This window comes from Coffea eugenioides, chromosome 1 (assembly GCF_003713205.1).
Source record: "Coffea eugenioides isolate CCC68of chromosome 1, Ceug_1.0, whole genome shotgun sequence".
NCBI lineage: Eukaryota > Viridiplantae > Streptophyta > Magnoliopsida > Gentianales > Rubiaceae > Coffea > Coffea eugenioides.
In genome coordinates, this window is record NC_040035.1 from 52,211,361 (window position 1) to 52,236,018 (window position 24,658).

The window sequence follows — 24,658 nt, forward strand, 5'->3', positions numbered from 1 at the left end:
TAATTTACTGCCCCACTTCCAGATCACGGTCTCCTTCCTTAATTCTCGTTGATCTAAAACATAGTAGTAGATCTTATCTTCATTAAATTAGTATTTCATGGGAAGTGATTTGCGAGGAAGGCAAGAAGGTGCCTTGGTGGTCTCAGAATCTAATTCTCTTTCTCAAACTTTGATGCTAAAAGCAGCTGTTCATGAATGCAGACGTAGTTGTAAAAGGAGCAATACTGCAGCTTTAACTTGTGTACGTTCCCGCTCCTCCTACCTCTTTCTTCCTAGTGTCAGATCCAGGGATTCTTTCTTTTCTTTTTCTCTTTCTCTCTTTCTTGCTTCATCCTTTTTCTTTTTCAATTTTCTCGTGTGACAATTTTTCAAGGACGAGCATCCTGATCATGTTTGCTTCATATACAGTTGAAGTCTTTAGGCAGAAGGGTTCACTTCAAACTAATTATGCATGAAAGCAGATTGACCTAGCCCTTTGTCTATCTTACCTGGGTGGACGGCCACTTGCTTTTTTTCTTTGAAGGCAAAAAAGAAACTCTGAAGCGAAAATTTGCACATGCAAATGACTGTAACGGATGCCTTATGGCCTTGTGGGTGAATTGTGGATCACCTTGGTGGGTCAGAATGTTGGCTCCCTGCAATTTTTAAATTGTGAAGCCGATGTGCTTCTGATCACTTAGATTTATATTGTCTGTGCAAATTATACCAGCTTAATTAAGATATTTTTTAACAAAACAAAAAAAAAAAAAACTCAACCATAGTTCCCTAGCTCAGGCCAGTTTTATATGCTCTATTTGTCCTAATACACATGGCCATATTTTTTTCAGTGAAGAAATAAGTAAGCCTGGTTAAGGTTGAGATTTAGGAGTCAGAGGGTTTTTCCCTTCTCCTTGATTGCTTCTTAGCTCCCGCCCTTCCCTACCCTGCTTTATAAAAAAGAAGAAAAAAGGACAATCAGCCCACAGCGTCCCAACTACTTTATGTTCTTCGCAGCCTTTAGGCTCTGCAGTCAATTACAGAATTACTGCTGGAATGGAAGACATTTGTTTCACTTGGGCAATCGCTTTCGACTCTCTGCAGCAGCATTCCTCGTGTTGCTGCTGTTGTTGAGCTTAGTGATTTGGATCAAGTTCGGCCCATAAGTAAGCCCATTGGTTTTGTTTTCTTTTTGGGTTTGAATAGCCAACTTGCTTCTCTGAAAAACTTTGGGAGGGGTCCATGGAAGCCCAAGGTCAATGGCAAAGTATTTTTTTTTTTAAAAAAAATTATTGTTTTCCCCTTCATTTTTCTAAAAACATGTTTTGACAATGTGAAACTTAAAGCCATTTTAAGCGCAATTCGGGAGTCGAAGAACCAAATGAAGAGATAAAGAAATTTAGATCAGCATATAATTCGTTGGAGATTATTTTGAGTATCGGTTAAGTTTTAAGTTCGGTTTCTATCTGTTTGCTTCTCTAATATTATGGGATAACTACATTGTGATTTGTTTTATTCTCGATTCCGATACCAATTCTGTTTCCCAACCACATTCTAAACTTGAAGCAACCTCAAATAGATTACCCTTTTGACACGTGAGTTTCACATTTAGTATCAATTAAGCCGAAGTTTTAAAAGTTGTTATGTGTATGATCTTTGTTCAAACTTTAATTAATTAGATTAGACAAGAAGCCAATATCAAACAAGATCAAGTCAAGTGTAAAGTAGCTGTATTCACCTTTCACCTCTAAATATAGTCAAAGGACATTCAAATGCTTTTCTTGTTCTTTTCGTAGAAGAAGTCTGAAAAAAAAAAGCAGTGAAAAAAGAGGAGACTTATTTCATTCCAAAGTTCAAAAACATGCCTAGTGATTTTATTTTGACGTGAATCACACCAATCAACTGCGCTTCAAAAAAGCCGTGCCACATGTGACCAAGAAAGATTGGGCAAATTGGTTGGATTCGTTTTGTGCATGGGGCTAGCTTTGAAAAGATCAAGGCTTGGGCTGGGCTCGGTAGAATGAGAAACAACTTGTTGAAATTCAAGCACACACTTTGGTCCATATGGGGGAATGACAGCGCTAATACAATTGATTCCATGTGGGTTTTACTAAAGAAATATTAATGCTATCTCTAATAAATCATACTACCATTCAAAAGTAAAAAATTATGGGTGCCAATTCGACTCTTCGAGTATGGTTTTAGCAAACCCAAATTCAACTCGCAAATTATATGAAATTTTGGATTTTGGACCACGGGCTTATATTAAAAGACTCAAACTTAGATCACATTATTTACCCAAAGTCATAATTAAATACATAATTATATATAATATATATTTTATAATTATAAATTATTACAGTAATAGTTTATATCAGAATATGTATAATTATAAATTATAGATATTATATATATGTATATATACATTTTTAATATATATAATTATACTCGTATATAGACTGAGTTTTAATCAAGCCTGAACCTAGTATGATCTAATCTCGACGCACATTTAGTTTGTTTCTACTCGTCCTAATTAAAGCTTAGGCTCAATTAACTTTTTTTGGGCCCGAACATGCAAATTTGAAGTTGACCCGACCCCATTGATAATCCTATAAAAATCACCATTAGACTCAAAAAATTTTGGTTTATTGATTTTTCCATATTGATGTCATATTTAGTGTTTTGGCGAGAAAAATAAACTAGTTTGGATTGCTATCTTCTTGTATAAAAATGTACTGTAATAATGTGATGCATGTGAAGTAAAAAAATCATTAAAAAATATGTTTACGAAACATAAAAATTTTTGGAGAAAAATATCAATCCAAACAAGAAGTAATTAGGAATTGGGCCCTAAGGCCTGGTCCAATTACTAATCACCAAAACTTGGGGCAAATAAATAGTCCAACTGGTGGTTCAGACCTTATCTACTATTATTTGCTACAATTTGTGATTTTCTCAAATTCATATGGACACGTAGTATATTCGTTCCGTCCGACGGTAGTTCAGCTTCCGTCGATTTCCTTTAGGTCTAATTGGATCTCCCCTAAATTAAGCTAAAGTAGAAATAGGAGTAGGGTAAATAAATAGTGCATGATCCAAAAAAAAAAAAAAAAGCGTCCAATTTGGACTGGCTATAAATTCTGAAAAAAAACAGAAAACAAAATACGAAGAGTGAAAGCAGGAAAAGGGATTGGACAGAAAAAGGAAAGACAATTAATAAAAAAAAAAATGACGTCTACAAGGCAAGTGGTCTGGCAGAAGATTCTAGAACCCAAAAAAATTAGGGCTTCGGCCAACCAAATACCTCAATATATACCACACCACTTTTCCGCCTTCTGCCTCTTCACTCATTCCTCCGAACCCTAGTTGTTGTATTGTCTCGTTCTCTCTCCGCCTCTTTTTTTTTTTCCTTAGTTATTCTCGCCCTAAATTAGAAGCAGCATTAAGAATACAATGGCCGGAAAAGGTGAAGGCCCTGCGATCGGAATAGATCTAGGAACCACGTACTCGTGCGTCGGCGTTTGGCAACATGACAGAGTCGAAATTATTGCCAACGATCAAGGCAACCGAACGACGCCGTCCTACGTTGGATTCACCGACACTGAGCGTCTCATCGGCGACGCGGCTAAGAATCAAGTCGCCATGAACCCTACTAACACTGTTTTCGGTAAAAGCAATCTCTTCGACCTAGATCTCCTGTTTTTGTACGCGTATTTTTGTACTTCTGTTGCATCTATTTGTATTTATATGTAGGATTTATGCATATTCTGTCTACCATATGGAAATCTTTCGTTTAAGGAGCTTTAGATCTTTTATTCCTTTTTCCGAATTCGCTGACTTGCTACGTTGTTACTGCATCTTTGTTTTTTTAGATGTACTTTTGGCTTCGATTTTGGTATGACTATAAGGAACCTGAAAGTCTGGAATGACTATTGTTTTCTCATGGTGGTTTTAGATTGCAATGGATCTACGTGTTGAAGATCTAAATCATTGTCGTGTCTATGGGAATTACTTCAAGTTATAGCGTTCTGATGGATTACTGTGTGTGTTTTAACAATTTTGTTCGGATAGGATCTATGTATAGTTGTTTCAGCGCATGCTAATTTGTTGGCTTTGGCTTTTAATCTTTGAATTTGATTCGATAAGTTTGGTTAATTGTGAATCTATTGTTTAGCAAAGTTTGGTAGTTATCATATGGAGTTAAATAGCCAACTCTAGGTGAATTGTTGTGCTTTTTACGAAGGAATTGCAACTTTGTTCCTTTTGGAATAACAGTTTGACTTGTGAGTTTGCTTTAACTATTTCATTAACATTCAGCAATATTACATTTTGTTATCTACTGAATGATGTATCTCAATGCGTTCCTGCTTATTATTATTATTGGTTTGTCGTGTCATTGGCGTGATAAACTTTTATGGCATCCGTGATACACTCTCCCTGCCCCCCGGCCCCCAAAAAAAACCCTAAAAGGAACGTTTCTGGTTCCACTCATAATTTTTATATTATTAGTTCAACTAGTACTGCTACCTCTCAATATGTTTTGAGGTAAATTTTTTCAGATGTGTGATTTCCATTTTTAGTTGTGCTTCTCTTTTATTCAGTGAGCTCTGGAATCTGCTTCTGATGTCTTTGTTTTCACTTTTTTTTTGTTTGCAGATGCTAAGCGACTTATTGGTAGGAGATTCAGTGATGCCTCTGTACAGAGTGACATCAAGTTGTGGCCTTTCAAGGTCATTCCTGGTCCAGGCGATAAGCCAATGATTGTTGTGAATTACAAGGGTGAGGAGAAACAGTTTGCTGCAGAGGAGATCTCTTCTATGGTGCTCACCAAAATGAAGGAGATTGCCGAGGCTTACCTTGGTTTAACAATCAAGAATGCAGTTGTCACCGTCCCAGCCTACTTTAATGACTCACAGCGTCAGGCAACTAAAGATGCTGGTGTCATTTCTGGCCTGAATGTTATGCGCATTATAAATGAACCCACAGCTGCTGCAATTGCTTACGGGCTAGATAAGAAGGCTACTAGTGCAGGTGAAAAGAATGTGCTGATATTTGATTTGGGGGGTGGTACATTTGATGTTTCCCTGCTCACAATTGAGGAGGGAATTTTTGAGGTCAAGGCCACAGCTGGTGATACCCATTTGGGAGGTGAGGATTTTGATAACAGAATGGTGAACCACTTTGTCCAGGAGTTTAAGAGGAAGAACAAGAAGGACATTAGTGGGAACCCAAGAGCATTGAGGAGGTTGAGAACTGCTTGTGAGAGAGCAAAGAGGACTCTCTCATCAACTGCTCAAACTACAATTGAGATTGACTCTCTCTTTGAGGGTATTGACTTCTACTCCACCATTACTCGTGCCAGATTTGAGGAGTTGAACATGGATCTCTTCAGGAAGTGTATGGAGCCTGTTGAGAAGTGTTTGAGGGATGCTAAGATGGACAAGAGCACTGTACATGATGTTGTGCTTGTTGGTGGATCTACTCGAATTCCCAAGGTGCAGCAACTGTTGCAGGACTTCTTTAATGGAAAGGAGCTTTGCAAGAGTATCAACCCAGATGAGGCTGTTGCTTACGGTGCTGCCGTTCAAGCTGCTATCCTTAGTGGTGAGGGTAATGAGAAGGTTCAGGACCTCTTGCTGTTGGATGTTACACCGCTGTCTCTTGGTTTGGAGACTGCTGGAGGGGTTATGACTGTTCTGATTCCTAGGAACACAACTATTCCAACAAAGAAGGAACAAGTGTTCTCAACTTACTCAGATAATCAACCTGGTGTGCTGATTCAGGTCTACGAGGGAGAGAGAACAAGAACCAGAGACAACAACCTGCTGGGTAAATTTGAGCTGTCTGGTATTCCCCCAGCTCCTAGGGGAGTGCCTCAGATCACCGTTTGCTTTGATATTGATGCCAATGGTATCTTAAATGTGTCTGCTGAGGACAAGACCACCGGACAAAAGAGTAAGATTACAATTACCAATGACAAGGGTAGACTTTCAAAAGATGAGATTGAGAAGATGGTCCAGGAAGCCGAGAAATACAAGGCGGAGGATGAGGAACACAAAAAGAAGGTGGAGGCCAAGAATGCACTGGAGAATTATGCCTATAACATGAGGAACACAGTGAAGGATGAAAAGATTGGATCAAAGCTCAGTCCAGCTGATAAGAAAAAGATTGAGGATGCTATTGATCAGGCAATTTCATGGCTTGACAGCAACCAGCTTGCTGAGGCTGATGAGTTCGAAGATAAGATGAAGGAGCTTGAGAGCATTTGCAATCCCATTATTGCCAAGATGTACCAAGGTGCAGGTGGTGACATGGGTGGTGGTGCCATGGATGATGATGCTCCCTCAGGCGGTTCAAGCGGTGCAGGCCCCAAGATTGAAGAGGTTGACTAAGAGAGTGGATTCTTTTGATTATTGGCATTTCGTATGTTGCTTTTAGTTTCGATATATGATGGCCTTCAGGATTATTTGCTGCCATCAGTCTTTTTTATTTTTAAAACATCATTTTGTCGTGCAATGTTGTCGGCTGCTCTGAGCCTATCATTTTTTTCTGTCGTGCCATCAGTTTTTGTTTTTGAATCCTAATTTTGTCGCGCCATATTGGCTGCTTGAACCTTATTATTAACGTCATATTCTAGTTTCTGTTATCCTATGGAGCTTTGTCTGTTCGTTTCCTGTTAACTGTGTCAGTGGTTCGGCATTAAATTAAAATATAAAATCAAGCCTTCTACTTATTTTGGGGCTCTGTGCGGGAGGGGATTTGGTGGGCCTTTTCTGGGGTTGGGCCGGGTTAGAGTGGTGCGCGGTGAGGAAGAGAATTTTTGTGTTACTGGCATTTGATTTTGGAGGAGGTTGATTTCCATCGGCCCAAGTACCGTTTCTGTGTTTTCTCGGGTTCGGAAAGCTTTTTATTGGTTAGATTGGAGTTCATAGTAGAGAGCTAAAAGTATTTCGTTTCTTGTCTGTGTCATAATTTTGTTTTCTTATGAACTATACGACAATTATTTAGTTTCCATTTTTCCCCCCCTCCCACGTCTTATTTTGAGGGATACCTGACCTTTGGTTCCTCGTAGGACATCAACTCTCTCTATTGTCTAATTTACTTGTAGTAGAATACACAATAATTGTGATATGAATACTAACAAATAAGCAATTAAACGAAATTAGAGTTAATTTGTATGAATCTGATAAAGAAAAACGATAGTATATAATGAATGAAACTTTTCTTTTGTAAATTCCACGTGACGGATATTGCACACCACCATTTAGCTATTGCAGTTCTTTTCCTGATAGCAAGTCACATGTATAGGACCAACTGGGGTATTGGTCATGGCCTGAAGGATTATCTTAGAAGCTCACAAAGATCCATTTACAGGCTAGGACCATAAAGGACTATATGAAATCCTAACAACGTCATGGCATGCTCAATTATCTCTTAACCTAGCCAGGTTAGGCTCTTTAACTATTGTTAAGCTCACAACTTGTGATATTGAACTTCGAGGTCTACCTTGCCTTTTGTAGATCACTAGTCATAAAAAGATAATTATTTACTAATTGGCACTTCGTAATGTTTAGCTCGTAATCCCATGTTGACGTCTTTGGTTCGCTGTAACTTGAGATGCATTAACATTTAACAGGGGAAAAACGAAAACCATCCCGCTAAACGCATGATTTCAGGCCAAATTACAGTAACAGGACTGCCAAATCTGCACAATAAAATTTTTGACCGGCAAGGCGTTGTTTATCACAGAATCAATAACCTGTCTTACCGGTGGATTCAAGTGTAGGCTTGCTAATATAATTCCCTATGGCTCATCTATGAAAATACCCATCAGAAGAACAATCGCTAAAAGAAAAAGCAACAGGGAAAGCTGTGATGGTAATGTTATAAGCATCATCTAGCTTACAAGAAAATGAAAAACACTGCCTGATCAACTCAAGCGACAAGAATCGCAGACAACAAAATAAGAACTAAAGAAGGCCAATAGACTAGATATGTTAAAAGGAACTATTTTCTTCCCCTCATAAGCCTCTGCAATTGATAATTAATGCTGCCCCATGGCTTCTTATTTTTACCAGCCTGCAAGCAAGTCTCAAATCAGATGTCTATATAGCACTGGTGCAAAAAACAATTCAGTTAACAGTGAAATCATAAGAAGTTGGTTCTTTCTGAAATAGGAGGAGTCTTCCATTTTAAATTGCAATCACCTGAGCATCCATGCAATCGCTCAAAAGCTTCTTTTGGCGTTCACAGTGATCATCTTTGTTATTGTTGAGAGCCATACAATTTAGAAATGTCATTGTTTCCTTCAAGCAAGGCTTTTGTAGACCCCCAAATTTCTTTGGATTTATGTATAAGGTACCAGCTTTCCGACCCATTCTTCCCGGTTCAGATATTTAACCTAAAAAATAATGACAAAAATAATTAAAAAGTTACTGAGAGAGAGAGATGAAGAAACAGCAGGGAAGGCATAGTTGGTCTGATATAGGTACATTAAGACAAGCACAAGCAAATCGGGACAAGCCGATTGTGTAGTTGAGCAGCAAGACAATATGTAATCAAGAATAAACATGCAGACTATAACAAAACTTACGAAGACACAAAGCTCCACATTCAAGACAGACAATTTGGAATTTCACACCCAGAAATTCAAACAAGATCTAATTGAGATTCTATAACAACATACTTACCATCCACAAATAGATTTGAGAAAGAAAATGCATATAACTAACAGGTCAGAGATAATCGATCCAGCTTATGTTTCTTAACAAATCATACAAATAAAATTCATGCTTCCTGGCACTGTCAATACCCTTCCTTTAAAGAGGCACCACCGCAATCAGTTTGAAGTTTACAACAGGAGCCTTGGAGGCACCTTGCTTCTATGGAATACCAAATATTAGAGACATCTTACCCTATTAGCTCAATACTTCAAACTTATAACTCCACCTAACTGGTGTGGACATACAATACTCTACTTCTTAACACAAAAGGCACCAAGTTCAACAAAACTGAATGTGAGTTGCACGGAAAATAGAAATTTTTCTTGGGAACCCTGTGCAGAGAACCTAAAACCCTAAACACTTTGGAAAGCCAAGGCAGCAAGAGTAGCATGCAAGTGGAAAAATTGCAGGGAAAAACTGACCCCTAATCTCATGATCACCAAGCAAAATATGCTCATGATTCTCATTCAAGCTTGGGGAAATGAGCCCGTCAGGATTAAGGACTGATGTGACTAAATTGGCAAAGAAATAAGAGAAAAAATGGAAAAATGAAAACTCTCTCCTACCATAATTAACTGAAGTAGGATTTAAGGCAAGAGCTCTATCTTCAGGTTCTAAGTCCCAATATATCTTAGATAACAGACCTCTCCAATATCGGTAACCTAGCTTTCAACTATGAGTCCACAGATAGAGCGTGTGCAAACAACACCCCGTGTCCTCCCCCCCCCCCCCCCCCACCCAAAAAAAAAAAAAAAAAACCCTTTAAAATGGAAGATTCAATGATACCAAAATGCCAAAAATATCGCAAATAATTTGCAATAGTGTAGCATACCACTCAAAGTTACTACTACACTCCACATAGCAGACACAACCGAAGCTAGTTAACACCAAAACAGGACATCACAATTGGAGAATCTCCATTTGACAAACTTCTCAGCCCTGAAAAACCCAGACACTGAGCTCATTTCTACAACATTAAAGCCCTCATGAAGATTAAACAGGCATGTAAATCTTTGAAATTGACTCAAGCATAAAAGAGCAAAACGCAAGTAAATTGGCTACACAGAAATGAATCGATGGTTCTAGAATCTTGACAAAGAGATAATTATCCCAATACAATTATAAAGTCTACAGACAAAGAAAGAAATAATAATTCATTAGAAACCAATATAATACTAAGCTCTACAAATTCCTGCCAAATTGAAAAAGGAACGAAAGTAGTGGGAGATATTTCATGGAGGAGCAATACCTGAGCAGCTCCGCTTTCGCCAACCAGACTCCCGGGGTGGAGGACTGAAGTAAGCGGTGAAGCCAGGGGAGGTATTATGGGCCTTTTGGATGCTTTGACGTTGTCTAGAAGTGCAACTCATAATGAATTCATTGAGCCGTTTTCATAATTGAATTTGAGCCCATATATTTGACCCAGCCCACTGACCCTCACAACATTTCTCTTATAAAGTTGGGCTATTCAACAAAAAGGACTTTTTACCAAAAAAAAAAAAAAAGGAGTTGGTCTTTTTCTTTTTCTTTTTTGACAATTTTTTCCTTTTTGGGTAAAAATTTAAAAGGATTGGAGTTTCCCATACTACCAAAAAGGAGGAAAAGAGAGAGAGAAGGGGGGGGGGGGGGGGGGGGTTTGGTGTTAAAAGAAAGAAAGAAAAGAAGGAAGACCATCTGAAAGTTTCATCTTGTATTTAACTCTACCTAATGTTCAGAAGTCAGGACCTCTACATTTTATCACTTGGTATGTTAGGTCATTAGTTGTTTTCAATTCTTAGCTGGTATACTTAATTGAAAAATATTTCCTATTTAGCTAGTAGTAGTATTTAAGAATCATATTGTTGTCTTTCACGAGATAAATTTTTATTATTATTATTTTACAAGCTCCTAAACAACATTAGTTCTTTCCCTAAGACCAAATATTTTTCTTCTAGAATTCTAATCGATATCTATACAGCTCCAAGCATTTTTTTTTTCGTAACTGATTCTGATACATTTTTTGAAAAAGGACGGGAAAAAATTGTGATGATAATTTGTACTGACAGTCATATCTTTATGAGTGATTTATGTCCTTGAACATTGACAGAAAACAAATCGTACTCCATGGTTTTAGTGCTATTCACGTAATAAATTTAATCTAAAAGCAAAAAGACAGAGCATTTGAGAAACTTAGGCCTTGTTTAGATTGTATTTTTTGCCCAACAAAATTTTTTTTGATGGGATTTCAGAAAAATATTCCTTATCGCATTTTTACTTCGTACATATCAAATTTTTAAAAAAATATTACAATACTTTTCTATAGAAAGCTATTAAAAAATTGCAATCCAAAACTGCTCGTATACACACCTGTAACATTTTTAAAAATCTTGGTTGTGAGTGGAAGGTCAAAACTTCGAACTTTACCTTCCACCGGCCACTATTTGTGGCTTCCTTCTATCCCTCCCTCTAAATTAAGACAGAGTATGCTATCCCTCTAAATTAAGATAGAGTAAATTAAGATAGAGTATATTATATAAATATTATGGTTGTGAAAAAGAAAAAAGATTATCATTTCTGGTCCTCTGAATCTGATTGACTGTTTCTATATATACTCCATCTCTTTTAACCTCTCGCCTGAGGACGAACGCCTCGATCCTTCGGGTACAGAAATATTATACAGCTGTACAGCTTCAACCCGACTTGTCAAAGTTGTAGTCCAAACAATTTTTCAACCATTGTGGAGAAGTTTCCGTAATGGACCCGCAAGAGAGCCCTGTCGTCCAAAAGGGTAGGCAATAGTGGCCGCCTCCTTTCAGTTTCACTGCCTGTTTTATTTTCACGTTTGATGGCAATTTTCAGGTTTTTCACACTTACATCTGAGGATTCAGATTTGACCATACATATAAATTACTATAACTGCGTATTATTGAGATCCAGTTGACGTTTTGTCATTGTATAAGCAAACCCAAAAAAATAATAATAATAATAATTTTTATCCCTGTTATGTTTACCCATTTTCCCAGTAAAGAAGAATTATAAAGCTGACGAATTTATTTGCAAAAAGCACAGGCCAAGTGCCAACCACATCTCAACCATGTTCAAATTGAAAAAGAGTCCAAAACTTTGCCTGTCCCACCCAATGGCTGAGAACGTGCTCTTCCAACTTCAAAAGGATAACCATTTGTACGTTCAGCCTCCCCTTATTGCTTCAAATCTTTATTCTTATGTTTCGAATTGAAACAGCAACATAGATTACCGGAGTTTATTTGAATGATTTATTTGAGATAATTATTGTAACACTTTTTGTGATGTGATGTATGTGAGATAAAAAGGTGATTGAGATTTGTGAAGCAAATTATTTTTTTTCAAATCATTTCAATCCAAACACACTCATGCCACTTAGTATATTTGGAGGCTTTCGCAATTCCATATCTGCTTTATACATTTTGCAGGCACCAGCAGGAAATCGAGCAAACGAGCTAAACCCAGTCGAGTTTCGCCCTAATTGAATCGAGTCTCGACATAATTTTACGAAACTCAAACGCAAGATCAAAATGTCAAGTTCGAACTTTAAAAAGTAAAAAAAAAATATTTTTATTTTTTAAAAAATGAATAAAAATAATAAATTTTCTTAACAAATAATAAAATATCATGAATATATATGTAAGTTTACTATTAAAATTATATATATATATAACCGAACTTGAACCAATTCATGAATTTAATATTTTTGAATTTGAGTTCGAACTTAAATACGACTTGGTCAATTCAAACTCGACTCCACCTCGATGATGACCGAGCTAGGACTTAATCCGCTTTGCACTTTGCAGCACTATCAGCGCTATCTCATCCTCTGCCAAAACCTCAAAGCCAAACTTCTACACCTACTATATCCTCAATTTGAATTGGAATAAGTTCAGGAAATTAGCATCCACAGAACAACAACATGATGGAACTGGCCACCCTCAAAATTTCAGTCATGTACCCTGGAAAAAAGCCAAGAATTTTGTCGCGATAGACAAGATAAATTATGCCTGAAAACAGATCATCAATTCAAATTTAAATGCAGCAGTCTCCGTATGTGGTCCCCTTTTAATTACCCTGTATAATATGTTAAACTTAATTAAGTTGGGCCCTGTCTTTCCACCAAAATAAAAAGGAAAGAAAAACAAAAAGGACCACTTCTGCTGCTGCTAGAGTGCTAGGTTATGTCATGTCATGGTCACAAACGTCGAATAAATAAATAGAGACTTTGCTTGTAGATATTCCATACCTCCAAAAAAATTAAAAGATTCAAGATAAAGCATCGAATCATCTGAGTTGTATGTATCCTTCTCAATCTTTTATGCAGAGCTTATTTATAACTGTTAAATGCTGGTGGTGATGCTTAGCCAAGAAGATGAGGATGGAAAAAATGTTGGGAACGATCCTTTAAGGTTGCCTCAGATGAGAACAATCCTTTAAGGTTGGGGAAACTTTCGGCGGAATCGCGTGATAATAGCGACGTTTCTTGTTGTTTAGGTGAAAGATCATTAATCATTCACGATTCCCAAACATCACTAAAAACTTGCAAACTTTTTCTGTTGAATCGGACTTGCTTTTGAAGGGCAAGGCAAAATATTGACCAATCCTGCTGCTAACTTATTACAGGCGCCTCCTTTTTAAAGCTCCCCATTGCCCTTTTTACCTTTCCTCAAAACGCACACACTTTTACGAGAGAAGAATTTCTGCAACACACATGAAATCAGAAAAGCTGGACTCGCTAGCTTTATTCAAAAAATGCAAGGAATCATATCATTTGTCAATTTGAAGTAAACCCAGTCAGTTTTCAGGCAAAATCAGGAGGGATCCCACTAAGGTGTGTGGACATTGGACACAAGCCTTGTTCCACCAAAACGCAGAAAATTTTGGCAAAGCGTGTTTCAATCAGCAATTAGCTGTAAGCCAAAACGTGTACAACTACAACTAGCATACAAACACAAGAAGACAATAACGAACAACACACTTTGTCTTCTATATAGAATAGAGGCACAGGACCCCGGGGGTTAGTGCGACCGGTCCAGTAGCCTCCTCTTCAGGAGCAAGGTCCCGTGTTCGACTCTCTCCCCGTACCGCGCTGGAATCCTTGGGGCGGGCTCTTCCAGCCTGGGGGGATTAGTATGGTCAATTGACCAGGATACCTCTCAATCGACAAAAAAAAAAAAAAAAAAAAGAATAGAGGCACAGGCCAAAGCTAAAATAAGCTGTGTCTCCATCAATATGAATGAGCAGCTTGCACTATTCAAATACTCCTGCTTCCAAACAATCACCAAATCAAGATTAACATTATTAATGCTTGGTCTTGGTAGGTAACAAGGGCCTATTAAAGTTGAAAATAATTACTATTTGCTACCGTGCCGCGGCAAATGCTTAGGACACAATACTTATCCGAGCATGACTTTTAGAAGTCATCTTCTCGTGCGTATAGCTTATATATTGACTCTCGCAAATTCGACACGTCTCATATATTTTCTTAATATATATGATGCATTCAAATCAATAATATGAAACATGAATTGATTTACCTCTCATTATTACGTCAATGCCTGAATTCTCATACTTTTTTGTGAAAGTAAGTAGTATTAAAAGTAAAACCAACGAACCTTTGGATTGTTAGTGACGACCACTAAAAACTTTAAATCTTGGTGGGGCGGGGATTAAAGATTCAAATCCTACCTTTCAGTAATGTGTTACTACATGTGATTTCTTTTAAATTTATACAGGTAGATTAGAGTAGGAGTAGGACCCGTCTGATTCGATGGTGATTCAGTTTTCGTCAGTTTCTCCATTAGGTTTCTCTCCACTAGACTAACTGTTACGTCTGATAAAAAAAAAAAGTAGTATTAAAAGTGAAATTGAATACGAAAAAAATCATGACTCTCTCATGAGGGTAACAGAATGTACTGAAGATATTAGGACATCATAATGTGGTATGATTAAGTGCATGTGCAGCAACAGCCTAGGACAAGGAAAAGAACCTTTTGGAATCAACTCAGCATTGTTTTGCAGCAGGAGAATTTTGAATAGTTTTGTACCTCTACAGATTGGAAAAAGATCATTCAAAATAACGATACTAAATTTGGGCAAGTATACCAGCAAGCCAGCAGGACCATACTGTATTAAACTATACAACATTACGGCCTCAACTTGAACTTCTAAGAGGTGGGCTGGCGTGGTATTGCTCCTCAGGAATCCAAGATACCATGCACAATGATTACATCACTCTACATGATTTCTTTTTTCTTTTTTTTTTGCCTCAATAACTGGAAAAGAAAATAAAAATTGAGAACCAAGGAAACTTGAAAATTTTCACCGTTCTCTATTGAAATCTGGACGATGATTACACAAAATTTAATCACTGTAATTTTAATTCACAGATGAAAGGGCAAAAATTGCAGAAAAAATAATAAAATTTGAACCCATTTCCTGTAAATTCTTCCCAAATATCTATTGCATACCGGATTTGGCATCAGCCAGTCTGAATGTTGAAGGAGATGATGCCAATGGGAGAACCTGAGAAGGAGTTGAATGGCAAAGACTAGGCTGCTGCTGCTGCTGTTGAAGTTCTCTTTCCTTATCCTTACCAATAAGTGCAACATAAGAGCCGTCAACCTCTTCTGTGATAACCGTCCCATTTGGGGAAGGTTGAATAACAGAATCTCGAACACAGCCGCCATTCTTCAAGGCCATCCTTTCAGCTTCTTCGACTAATCTTCTTATCAACTTCTCCTCAGCATCCCTTAAAAATTTGAACTTTGGCGGAGGAGAAGATCTCAGCTTATTCAATTCAGCCTCAGTTATGGACTCAAAGAGAGGATTGAATCCGTGAATATTGCTATAAGAATCCAAAGATGGAGTCTTGAGAGGTGGCGAAGGTAAAGGGGTGCGAAAAGGAGTATCAACAGCAATAATGATGTCGCTCAAGCTTCTAGTTCTTGACCCTTTCCTGCTTCTATCACCTCTAGATTTCCCATCATCAGACTCCAAATCCTCCTTAGTTTCCTCCTTGATTGTGAACAAAAATCTTGGAGGGCCACAGAGATTGTGCAGCCTCATTAACTCTGACTCCACACTTTCTTCACCGAAGCCTTTGAATTGCATACTACCATCCTTGCCGTTTCCTCCTAGCTCAAGATCATTTTCATGGCCATTGACTTCAGAATTAATCACTGAGGCAGCGAGTTCTTGAGTGTCATTTCGGCTACTGTCAGTAGAATTTGATTTCTTCCAACAAAAGAGATAAGAAATCTCCGCTGCATAGTTGGTAAAATGGTCCTCAATTTCTCTGTTGTTAATTCTCTTCTTCCACCACAACAGATAGTATAGCTCAGCAACAAGCCCCAAGAAGATGCAACCAAATACAAAGCTCAACCCAATACCTAAACCACTGAAAGATCCCATCTTGGCCTCAAGAATTTCACATTAACTCAGAATACTAATACAACTTGCGTATGGTACGGTACTAGATATCATCAGAAGTGTCCCAAAAAGGCAACATAGAGGAGAAACTTACCTGAACCCTCAAGGGCTCTATTCTTGAATTACTTGAAGCTTCAATATTTGGAACCAAAAGCACTAGAGCTAGCTAAAAGGATATGCCACAAAATTCAGCACCAAGAATACTGAATCATGATTTGTTAAAAGACAGAATAGTATTCTTAAGGGGTCTTGGTCGTATTGCCTCAAACACACGCTAGAGAGACAGATTAGAAAGAAATTATGGACACATAGAATTCAACTGCCTGATTACGGAAATCACTGAAAAGCAAGAATTGGGAAGGGGGAAATGTGAGGATTACAGAAGAACTAATTTGGTTTTTTTTTTTTTTTTGTGTTGTGTTGTTGTGTGCTTCTGTGTTGGGGGGGGGGGGGTCCTCAAAGGGATAAATAGCATTTGTGTGATTTGGCCATGAAAGGAGTCGTACAGAGTGAACTGGACTTGAAGCAAAATCTAACAATTAGTGATGTGCATTTTTCATTTTCGTGTGTTTAAGACTCTTTAAGGGTTGTGGGGGTCACATCTTCTGTGGATACCTCACATGGGCTGGCAAAATCTTGCATCAATTAAATTAAAGAGACAAAAAATATTTAAAGGATGTTTTCTTTCCTGGTTTAGTCCAGTTTGAAAAAATTGGTGGAATAAACATTTACTAATGTTGTCATTTTAGCATTTAACATCTTAGGACGCCTTTGACTTTTGGGATTTTTACTACTGTTTAAGGAGCTAGTAGGTATGAAAACCTACTAGATCAAAAGGATGCTTTAGCACTTTCTTTGAATTTTTTTTATTATAGGTAGAGTTTAAACTCCTGACCTACAGATCAAAGGAGGACTTTAATCCCTTTTTGGTGGCCACTGAACTTGTGGTTGACTTTTGGTATTGATCCGCTATTTAATGACATTTTTTCTTGTAATTAGTGGGAACAGAAAAACTCAAATCCCGATCAGATGTGTTTAAAAAAAAAAAAAAAAGATAACAACTTTGTACTTACATCCATATTCATTTCCATGGTTGAATTAAACAATCAACTTTTAGATTTTTACACAATGAATTTAATTTATTTTAAAGACAAAATAGCGGCTGATTGCACAAGTCATCAAGTCATGTATTCCTTTTGCGATACCAATGGGCCTGATAGGGCCAGCTCCCACATTAGAAAAGTGTAGAATTAAACTCGGACTTATCCCTGTAGCCACTGGCCCAGCTCATTTACGTGCTGCCATTCAATTACTCCACTCCTCATCATCATTGATTGGGGTGGTTGCCCGGTAATTAGCTGAGTTGATTTGTTTTTCGAACTCAATCTTTTATTTTATTTATTTATTTATTTCATTTTGGTTTTCATGATGGGGAAGGTACTCTCGGTATTAATCATCTTAATTGCAAAAACAATGGGAATTCAATGTTACTTACACACTCAATTGTTTTTGTGTTTCTTCTGCATCAGCCTCTAAAGGGTTCAGAATAACTATTAGTTTCTGACATACAAATTATACGCATGAAAATATATAGCAACACTAATTATTTGACAAAGTGTTGATTGATAATCCCAACTTTTTTATTAGATGCACTTGTGGTTTCTCCTCCATCTCTCTCCTTCGGTTTTGTTTCGTTTATATATACATTCATCACTTGTAAATTTTTTTTTTCCTATAACTTTTGGTGGATTATCTTTCCACAAACTCTGTTAGCACACTTTAGTGATTTTGGTGTGTCTTTTGAGGAGAAAAGACAAAGCCCGTCACTTGCATTAGTTAATGGTAGGTATTGGGTGACAGGATTTGATTTAATTACAACATAGAAAGCCAAAAAAACTCTCATATAACGTATAAACAAAAGTTAATTTTATATACAGTGGCACTATTACGGTCGAATGTATGATATATATGTATAATTTGAGTTTTAAATTTAAATTCAAATTATATATAATACATTCAAGAAAAATATATATACACTATAAGTGTATATATATTTGAATTTCAAATTCAAATTTTATAAAGTTGTCATTCTTAAATGAAAGGCGGATGGAATGAATTGATAATAAAGGCACGATGCAATTGAACGATTTTCAAACGTCCAAAACTAGAGCTGCCCAGCGGCTGGTGCTGCATGTAGCCCCCCTTTTTCTTAAAAAATGTCAGTGATTTAGTTGGAGGGGAGGAAATGCAGAGATAATTAAATGTGGTATTAGTGCAATGACAGTTTTGAACAACCATTAATTTGCCCGGGCGCACAAACGCTGAATTAATTAGGGTGGCTATACCTAATTATTTATTTATTTCGAAATCTCCTGTGGAAGGCAAAAGTCAATGCACATGCACGCAGGTTTAGTGCTGTTTTCTATTTGTACAGTACCTCCTGGTTAGATTCTAAAAGTTGATCATGGAGAAATGTTAAAATAAATAAATAAACTAATGATCCGAAACTTATTTCTCACATATTTATTCGAACAAAAATAGATGGAGTTCACATTTGAAGTATTTCAATAACAGTTGAATTATGCAATGACGGACATATTATGGCAATATTAGTATGATTGACGCTCTAAAACTTCAATATGTATCACAAAGACTTTGGTATGGTTAGATATGTCTTTACGAATAGTAAATAATTAGACAAATAATATACTTTTATAAATTTCAATAACATAACAAAATCCTTTGAGGCTACGATGCTATTTTAATTTTAATTTCTTTTTTTTTTGCACTAATGTTTATTTAAACTTTAATTTCAATGCATTAAGTAAAGGGCATCTTTAAAAAAAAAAAAAGAAAGTAAAGGGCATCTTCATCTTGTTTTGGAGTTACCAATAGAAATTTCGGTTTTTGTTTATAAAGGAGTTAAGTTTTTGAGAAATATGGCGTTAAGGAGTTAAGTTACCAATATAAATTTAAGTTTTGAAGAAATATGGCGTGTGAGGATTTGTTTATAAAGGAGTCACCAATCTTCATCATGTTGTCAACTTTTTCATGCATGTAATCAAATATTTTTTTTTTTAAAAAAAAAAAAAACTACAAGAAGTACTGATAATCTTGAAAGCCATATTTCTCTCCTTGCATTCAATGTTTGTAAATTTTTGACATACCACAGCTGTCTAAAGATGAAATGCAGAGTTTAACTCTCAACAAATCAATAATCCCAAGAAAAATTTCTACTAATTTTCTTGAAAGTTTCATGCGAATTAACGCGGGACAACGTATGATACAGCCGTATTTGCCAACGGATTACTCGAAAACACAAGATCAATTATGAGAAAGTGCAACGCATGATTTCTTATATTACCAAGACATGCGTGCATGGCAAATCGTGATTGCTCATTCACAGCACAAACTTGGCCTCGCCTGCCCTCTTCTTCCCCTCTCGGACGATTCAAGTGATTATCATCTCCCGCTAGCTTGCAATCAAGTATTGCAGTAGCCAGCATCTGCTGCCGAGCTGAGCCTGCACTGCTTGCTTAATTGGCAATTTCTTCAATTCCCAAAGCCTAGGCCCCCCTACTTCTACAGCCTACACCTTACAAACCCAACCGCCTGTCTTTTCCTCTCATTCCCGAATCTACCCCCCTCCTTTCCTTTCATGGCTTTTCCTATGTTTAGTCACTCACTTTCATTCCCGAGACATGACCCTTGTAGGGGTTCTCTCGTCTTTTCGTGCATGCAGCTAGCCCTAGCCGCTACCCGCCATGTTTTCAGAGTTTTTTCAGCACCAAAAACAATACGCATGTCAACCTCTCTCTCTCTTCTGTTTGACCCTCTAAATTTCTCTGTCCAACAAATATATATATATATGTATATGTATATATGCATGCATCAACATAACAGAAGAAGGCAGAAGAAGAAACCATGCACAACTAATATTCTTAATACCCCAAGGCTTCTTCAGTGGTACATTTTCAGGGTTTCTTTATTTTCGTTATGGAGAGTCATGCTAACTTGGATATGCCTATTTCTGGAGGAGCTCCAGGTGGTTCTAGATGGAACCCGACAAAGGAGCAAATAGATATGCTTGAAAGCTTGTACAAGCAAGGGCTAAGGACTCCAAGTGCAGAGCAAATACAACAGATCACTAACAGGCTAAGAGCTTATGGGCACATTGAGGGCAAGAATGTGTTTTATTGGTTCCAGAATCATAAAGCAAGGCAAAGGCAGAAGCAAAAGCAGGATCATGTTTCACCTTTCAATCGCTTTCTTCATAAGACCGCCTCTGTCCTTCCATCTTGTACCAATGGTCGGTCTTTCTCTCTAATACATTTCTCTATACTTCTGTTTTGTTCTGCTTTTCTCCAGAATCTACACTTATTGATGTATAATGTAATGTTGGAGACCCATATATTGTTTAGAGATTGATTCGTCTCTCTTAATTACAATTGGAATCTGACGGGATCATGCACTGGAGTTCGATATGTGGAAAAAAGCATTAGTCTAATATTTCCTGAACTGTCTATTTCTGTAGATTTCTTTGTTACCTAGGTTTCCAAACAAGTGCCGTTTTCAAAAGAGGAACATGCTTTTTTGCTTGAGTGGAGACTAAAGGTTTCTGTCAGACTTTCTTGTTGAGAGTCTCCCTGTTGTATTCATAACATTCAACTTTTTCTGGATATCCTTTTTTTTAACTCACTTTATTTCTTAAAATTATGCACCTTCATATTTTCCTTTTGCTTTTTCAAAAATGATCCGCCCATTAATTAAATATAGCTCACTATTATTCTCCGGTCTCATTCTTTAATATTCCCCCTAACTCAACCCTTCTTTTTTCACGGATGATGTACTTGAAACGCTATCTAGTTTCTCTAATGTATGCAAGCTTTCAGTTCTTTGCAGCCCATATTACATGCCATATCCGGAAACGGGGTTATGTCATCAGCAGCAGCAATTATCCAAGGTGCTTCTTCCAAGAAGCTTCAAGAGGAGGCCAATTTTGCCAGAGAAACTCGAGAAAAGCAAGCTGCTTGGTAGGGCACTTCATAATCAAGCAAATCAGGAGTCCAATGATATGATGCATTCATTCAGGGCCAATGGAGAATGCGTGATGTCTAACTCAAAGCAATTTAATCAAGAGACTTTGGACTTGTTTCCTCAGCAACCAACTGGAACTCTACAATCAAGAACTGCAGCAGCAGTAGCAAGCTGTTCTTTCCCTTCAAACTATTTTGGATATTCCACTGCTACTCCTTCAACTTCCTCGGCCACCAGATCCTTTACCGATAAAGGAGGTTATGATGACCATCATCCTTTCTTTGACTTCTTATGTGGAAATAATGGTTCATGCGATGGTCATTAGCACGATGTAATTTCAGTTTGTGATTGGCCATCTGTAATTTCCTTTTGGCCAATTTTTGTTTTAACTTTTTTGGGCTTAGGTCTGCATTTCTTGTGTCTCTTTAATTACCTTGTGCTGAAGAATCAAAACAATCGTTCTTCGTCTGGTACAAACTTAAATTGAGATCATGAATGTTTTCCTCAAGGATTTGGAAAATGCTTACTCCCTATCGTTAATACTTAATAGGCACAGCCATCGCCTTGAACGCCTTGAACCTCAAGGTTTCAAGTCAATCTTATCTGGAATCTTGAATGTCTAAGCTTTAATGAAAAAAGTACGCATCTAATTTTCACTCTCTTTGGTTGGGAAAAAAGTTAGGTGCTTATGAGACAGGTGTTAATGATTCTTGGAGCAATCAGCTAGGCGTGGTTAAAATAATTATATTCAAAAGGATAAAAGGTGTAAAGAATAGAGAATGGGACTGTCAACTGAAACGTGTGGAGACTGAAGAGAAGGGAATTGTTGCGCTGATCATCTGGCTAAAATCAGCCTCAACCTAAGCTCGGGTTGGAGAAAGTTCGAAGAAGCCCCATCATACTTAAGGCCTCTCTTGAGTCATGATGTAACAAGTGTTAGCCAAGGTAAATTAGTGACTTTGTGTTGACCTTGCCCTCGAAGAAAAAGAGTATATATTCATATATTAAGTTAGTATACACGCATAAAAATTACGAATAGAATAAAGCCATATGAATATATACCAAACTATATGAGAAACATAACAATTGTATGAAAATCTCAATTGTACATGCTTAAATTCTCTCTTTTTGTGGTATTATCTAAAATCTTGATTTATAGCCCTCAATTATCCTGCAATATTCAAGTAGACCTCACCTTCTAGATAGGCCTGTCAATCGGGTTATATGAGCCAAACCTTCATAAGTTCGGATTCAATTCATTTAATTTGTAACACTTTCAGGTTTCAAGTCATGAGTTTTAAGTTAATAAATATGAAGATCATACTCAACTCACCAAATATTCGAGTTTTAAGCCTTATTCAGGTTTAGTCCAAATTCGCTTGTTACTGCTCAATTTTCTTAATATAATTACTATAACTATGAAGTTGTAAAACTAATTTAACATTCACAGAACTACAATATTAAAATTAAATATAAACAAGTAATAGTTCTTAAAAGTACATAAATCAAGAATTTTTCAACAATATTTATATTTAATTCGTTCAAAATATATGAAAAATGGTAATAAAACATATGGTAATAAGCCAATACATCTTCAGAGATTGGAATTTTTTCATAACCTTCTAACTTGAATCCAAATATGGTTGATGATTTGTGTTTCTACTAGAAATTCTAGACCAAAAAGAAATCAACCAATATTATGCAAACACAAAAATTTACTCAACCAATAAAAAAAATTAGAACTTCGGTTATGCATTACCAATATTGGCTCTCAAGAAAGCTAATAGAGGAGTTTTCATATGTATTTTTGTGTTTTGTAATTTGTATCTATTTAGTATTTAGTAATAATATATTTAGATATATAATTATATATAATATCAAAATATAAATATTATATATATCATTATATATAAGAGGTAATTAAAGAATCGGTTCTATATCGAATTTGAGCCCAATAAAGCTTCAACTGGCTCATATTTAATTCGATCCTAATTTCTAGACCCAATTTCAGACCTATTCACTAAATGTCATTTAACTCGTCGAGCCTTTTCTCCAATTGAACAAGTCGAGCTCAAGTTGATCTGACCCATTAACAGTCGTACTTCTAGATTGGTACACGATGTGCTTATGATAGATCCCGTTACCTAATATAGCACGGCCTACTATGTCTTACTTTACTATTTAATTTCTAACATGAGGGCCTAATGCAGTAGTCCTGACCCTCCCTAATGCAGTTCCCGAAATGTGTTGTTTCTGATGCGTCGAGTTACAGGCTTACAGCCTTTTGTTCACTTTGTGTGCATGGTTAATGACGAAACATGTCTTGGAAACTTATATTCCTTCTTTCTGCTTGAGAATATGAATTCTTGCCAAACAAATTTGTAATCTTGGTACAATTTTTTTGTTTCCAATTTAGAACATGAACGTTTTCATTTACTTCCAAAATATAACCATTATCCATTGAAGCTTTTCTTGCGAAACAGGTGACACGACTCGCGTAATGCTTATTGTCCACCGATGAAGATCCTAATTATTCTTTGTTTTTGTTTCCTCATATTATATCGTAATCATAAACATAATCATGTTAAGAAAAGCTCATTGAAGGCTAAGAGATTATCTAAAGCTGCTGGGATTTATTTGGTAATTTCTTCTTTACTCTATTAATGAATGAATTTCATTAGTATTAGAATAGCCGTTACTGCGGTTGAAGGATTGATCTTTCTGCTTCTTCCTTTTTTTCACGTTCCCTTTGCTTTTTAATATTACTCATTGGCTTTTGGCATTTGTTCATTTTTGCTATGGTTGTTTATTTTCTTCTCCTGCTCTCTTTAGTTTTGCTTCATGCGTTTTTCTTTAAAATTATTTGTTGTGTTTAAATTTCGTGAGCACAATAGAAATTTCATTGAAATTTGATGGTTCTTTTTATTGCTAGAAAATAATCTCTAAGAATAAGTTTACTGGTAAGTTGCTGGTCCCCGATTCAATCGAACCCATTAATCTCTTTGCCCTACTTGGTACAAATAAAAACTCAAAAAAGCATTTTTGTTCTGTTTTAAACCACTAATTTTTCTCCCTTTGTGATTTTTTTAATTGCATAGGGATTATGAGTCTTTCCCTATTGACCCAGATATGATTTTGTTCTATCGTCTTTGCTATGGCTTTTAATTTTATGTTCAAGGCAGAATTATGCATACAACCTATTTGATTATATGTTTTTCAAAAATTTTATTTAATTTGCTTATAGTGATCTCTCTACCAATCTAGTTTGGTTATGTCATAAAGAAGCAACTATCGATGAAGCATTTGACCTACAATTGCTTATGATGTGGGTATGCATTGAATGTCTTGTACTTTCAAAAGAAACTTGTCTATGTTTGATTGAGTTTATTGTAAATTATCAAGAAACGAAAAGAACAATGATTAATTAATTGGATTTGGGTTTTGAAACTGAAGATTTTTGGTCTTACCTCAGCAGTGCCCTCTTA

At 36.6% G+C, this 24,658-nt stretch overlaps 4 protein-coding genes across 4 annotated transcripts; 2 read left to right on the forward strand and 2 right to left on the reverse strand.

Moving 5' to 3' along the window:
• The first annotated feature begins 3,311 nt into the window (after window positions 1-3,311).
• LOC113780318 (heat shock cognate 70 kDa protein 2) lies at window positions 3,312-6,644 on the forward strand. Its single transcript, XM_027326149.1, has 2 exons — window positions 3,312-3,643; window positions 4,633-6,644. Exons 1-2 carry the CDS (start codon window positions 3,430-3,432, stop codon window positions 6,366-6,368), a joined length of 1,950 nt encoding a protein of 649 aa, XP_027181950.1. The 5' UTR covers window positions 3,312-3,429; the 3' UTR covers window positions 6,369-6,644.
• Window positions 6,645-7,658: 1,014 nt separating this feature from the next.
• On the reverse strand, window positions 7,659-10,028 carry LOC113776521. The gene is made up of 3 exons (XM_027321707.1): window positions 9,949-10,028; window positions 8,184-8,377; window positions 7,659-8,055 (listed from the first exon to the last, which is right to left on the reverse strand). The coding sequence occupies exons 2-3, from the start codon at window positions 8,352-8,354 to the stop codon at window positions 7,984-7,986; spliced, it is 243 nt and encodes an 80-aa protein (XP_027177508.1). The 5' UTR covers window positions 8,355-8,377; window positions 9,949-10,028; the 3' UTR covers window positions 7,659-7,983.
• Window positions 10,029-15,013: 4,985 nt separating this feature from the next.
• Window positions 15,014-16,568, reverse strand: LOC113763472. The gene has a single exon (XM_027307303.1). The coding sequence runs from the start codon at window positions 16,116-16,118 to the stop codon at window positions 15,165-15,167; it is 954 nt and encodes a 317-aa protein (XP_027163104.1). The 5' UTR covers window positions 16,119-16,568; the 3' UTR covers window positions 15,014-15,164.
• Window positions 16,569-20,132: 3,564 nt separating this feature from the next.
• LOC113774651 (WUSCHEL-related homeobox 2) lies at window positions 20,133-21,562 on the forward strand. The gene is made up of 2 exons (XM_027319240.1): window positions 20,133-20,445; window positions 21,029-21,562. Exons 1-2 carry the CDS (start codon window positions 20,133-20,135, stop codon window positions 21,496-21,498), a joined length of 783 nt encoding a protein of 260 aa, XP_027175041.1. The 3' UTR covers window positions 21,499-21,562.
• Window positions 21,563-24,658: the final 3,096 nt, after the last annotated feature.

Coding starts and splice junctions, on each gene's coding strand:
- LOC113780318 (XM_027326149.1), top strand. CDS start 3,430: ATGGCCGGAAAAGGTGAAGGCCCTGCGATCGGAATAGATCTAGGAACC. Junction 3,644..4,632: donor CCCTACTAACACTGTTTTCG/GTAAAAGCAATC, acceptor TTTTGTTTGCAG/ATGCTAAGCGACTTATTGGT.
- LOC113776521 (XM_027321707.1), bottom strand. CDS start 8,354: ATGGGTCGGAAAGCTGGTACCTTATACATAAATCCAAAGAAATTTGGG. Junction 8,056..8,183: donor GCGATTGCATGGATGCTCAG/GTGATTGCAATT, acceptor ACTTGCTTGCAG/GCTGGTAAAAATAAGAAGCC.
- LOC113763472 (XM_027307303.1), bottom strand. CDS start 16,118: ATGGGATCTTTCAGTGGTTTAGGTATTGGGTTGAGCTTTGTATTTGGT.
- LOC113774651 (XM_027319240.1), top strand. CDS start 20,133: ATGGAGAGTCATGCTAACTTGGATATGCCTATTTCTGGAGGAGCTCCA. Junction 20,446..21,028: donor CCTTCCATCTTGTACCAATG/GTCGGTCTTTCT, acceptor GCAAGCTTTCAG/TTCTTTGCAGCCCATATTAC.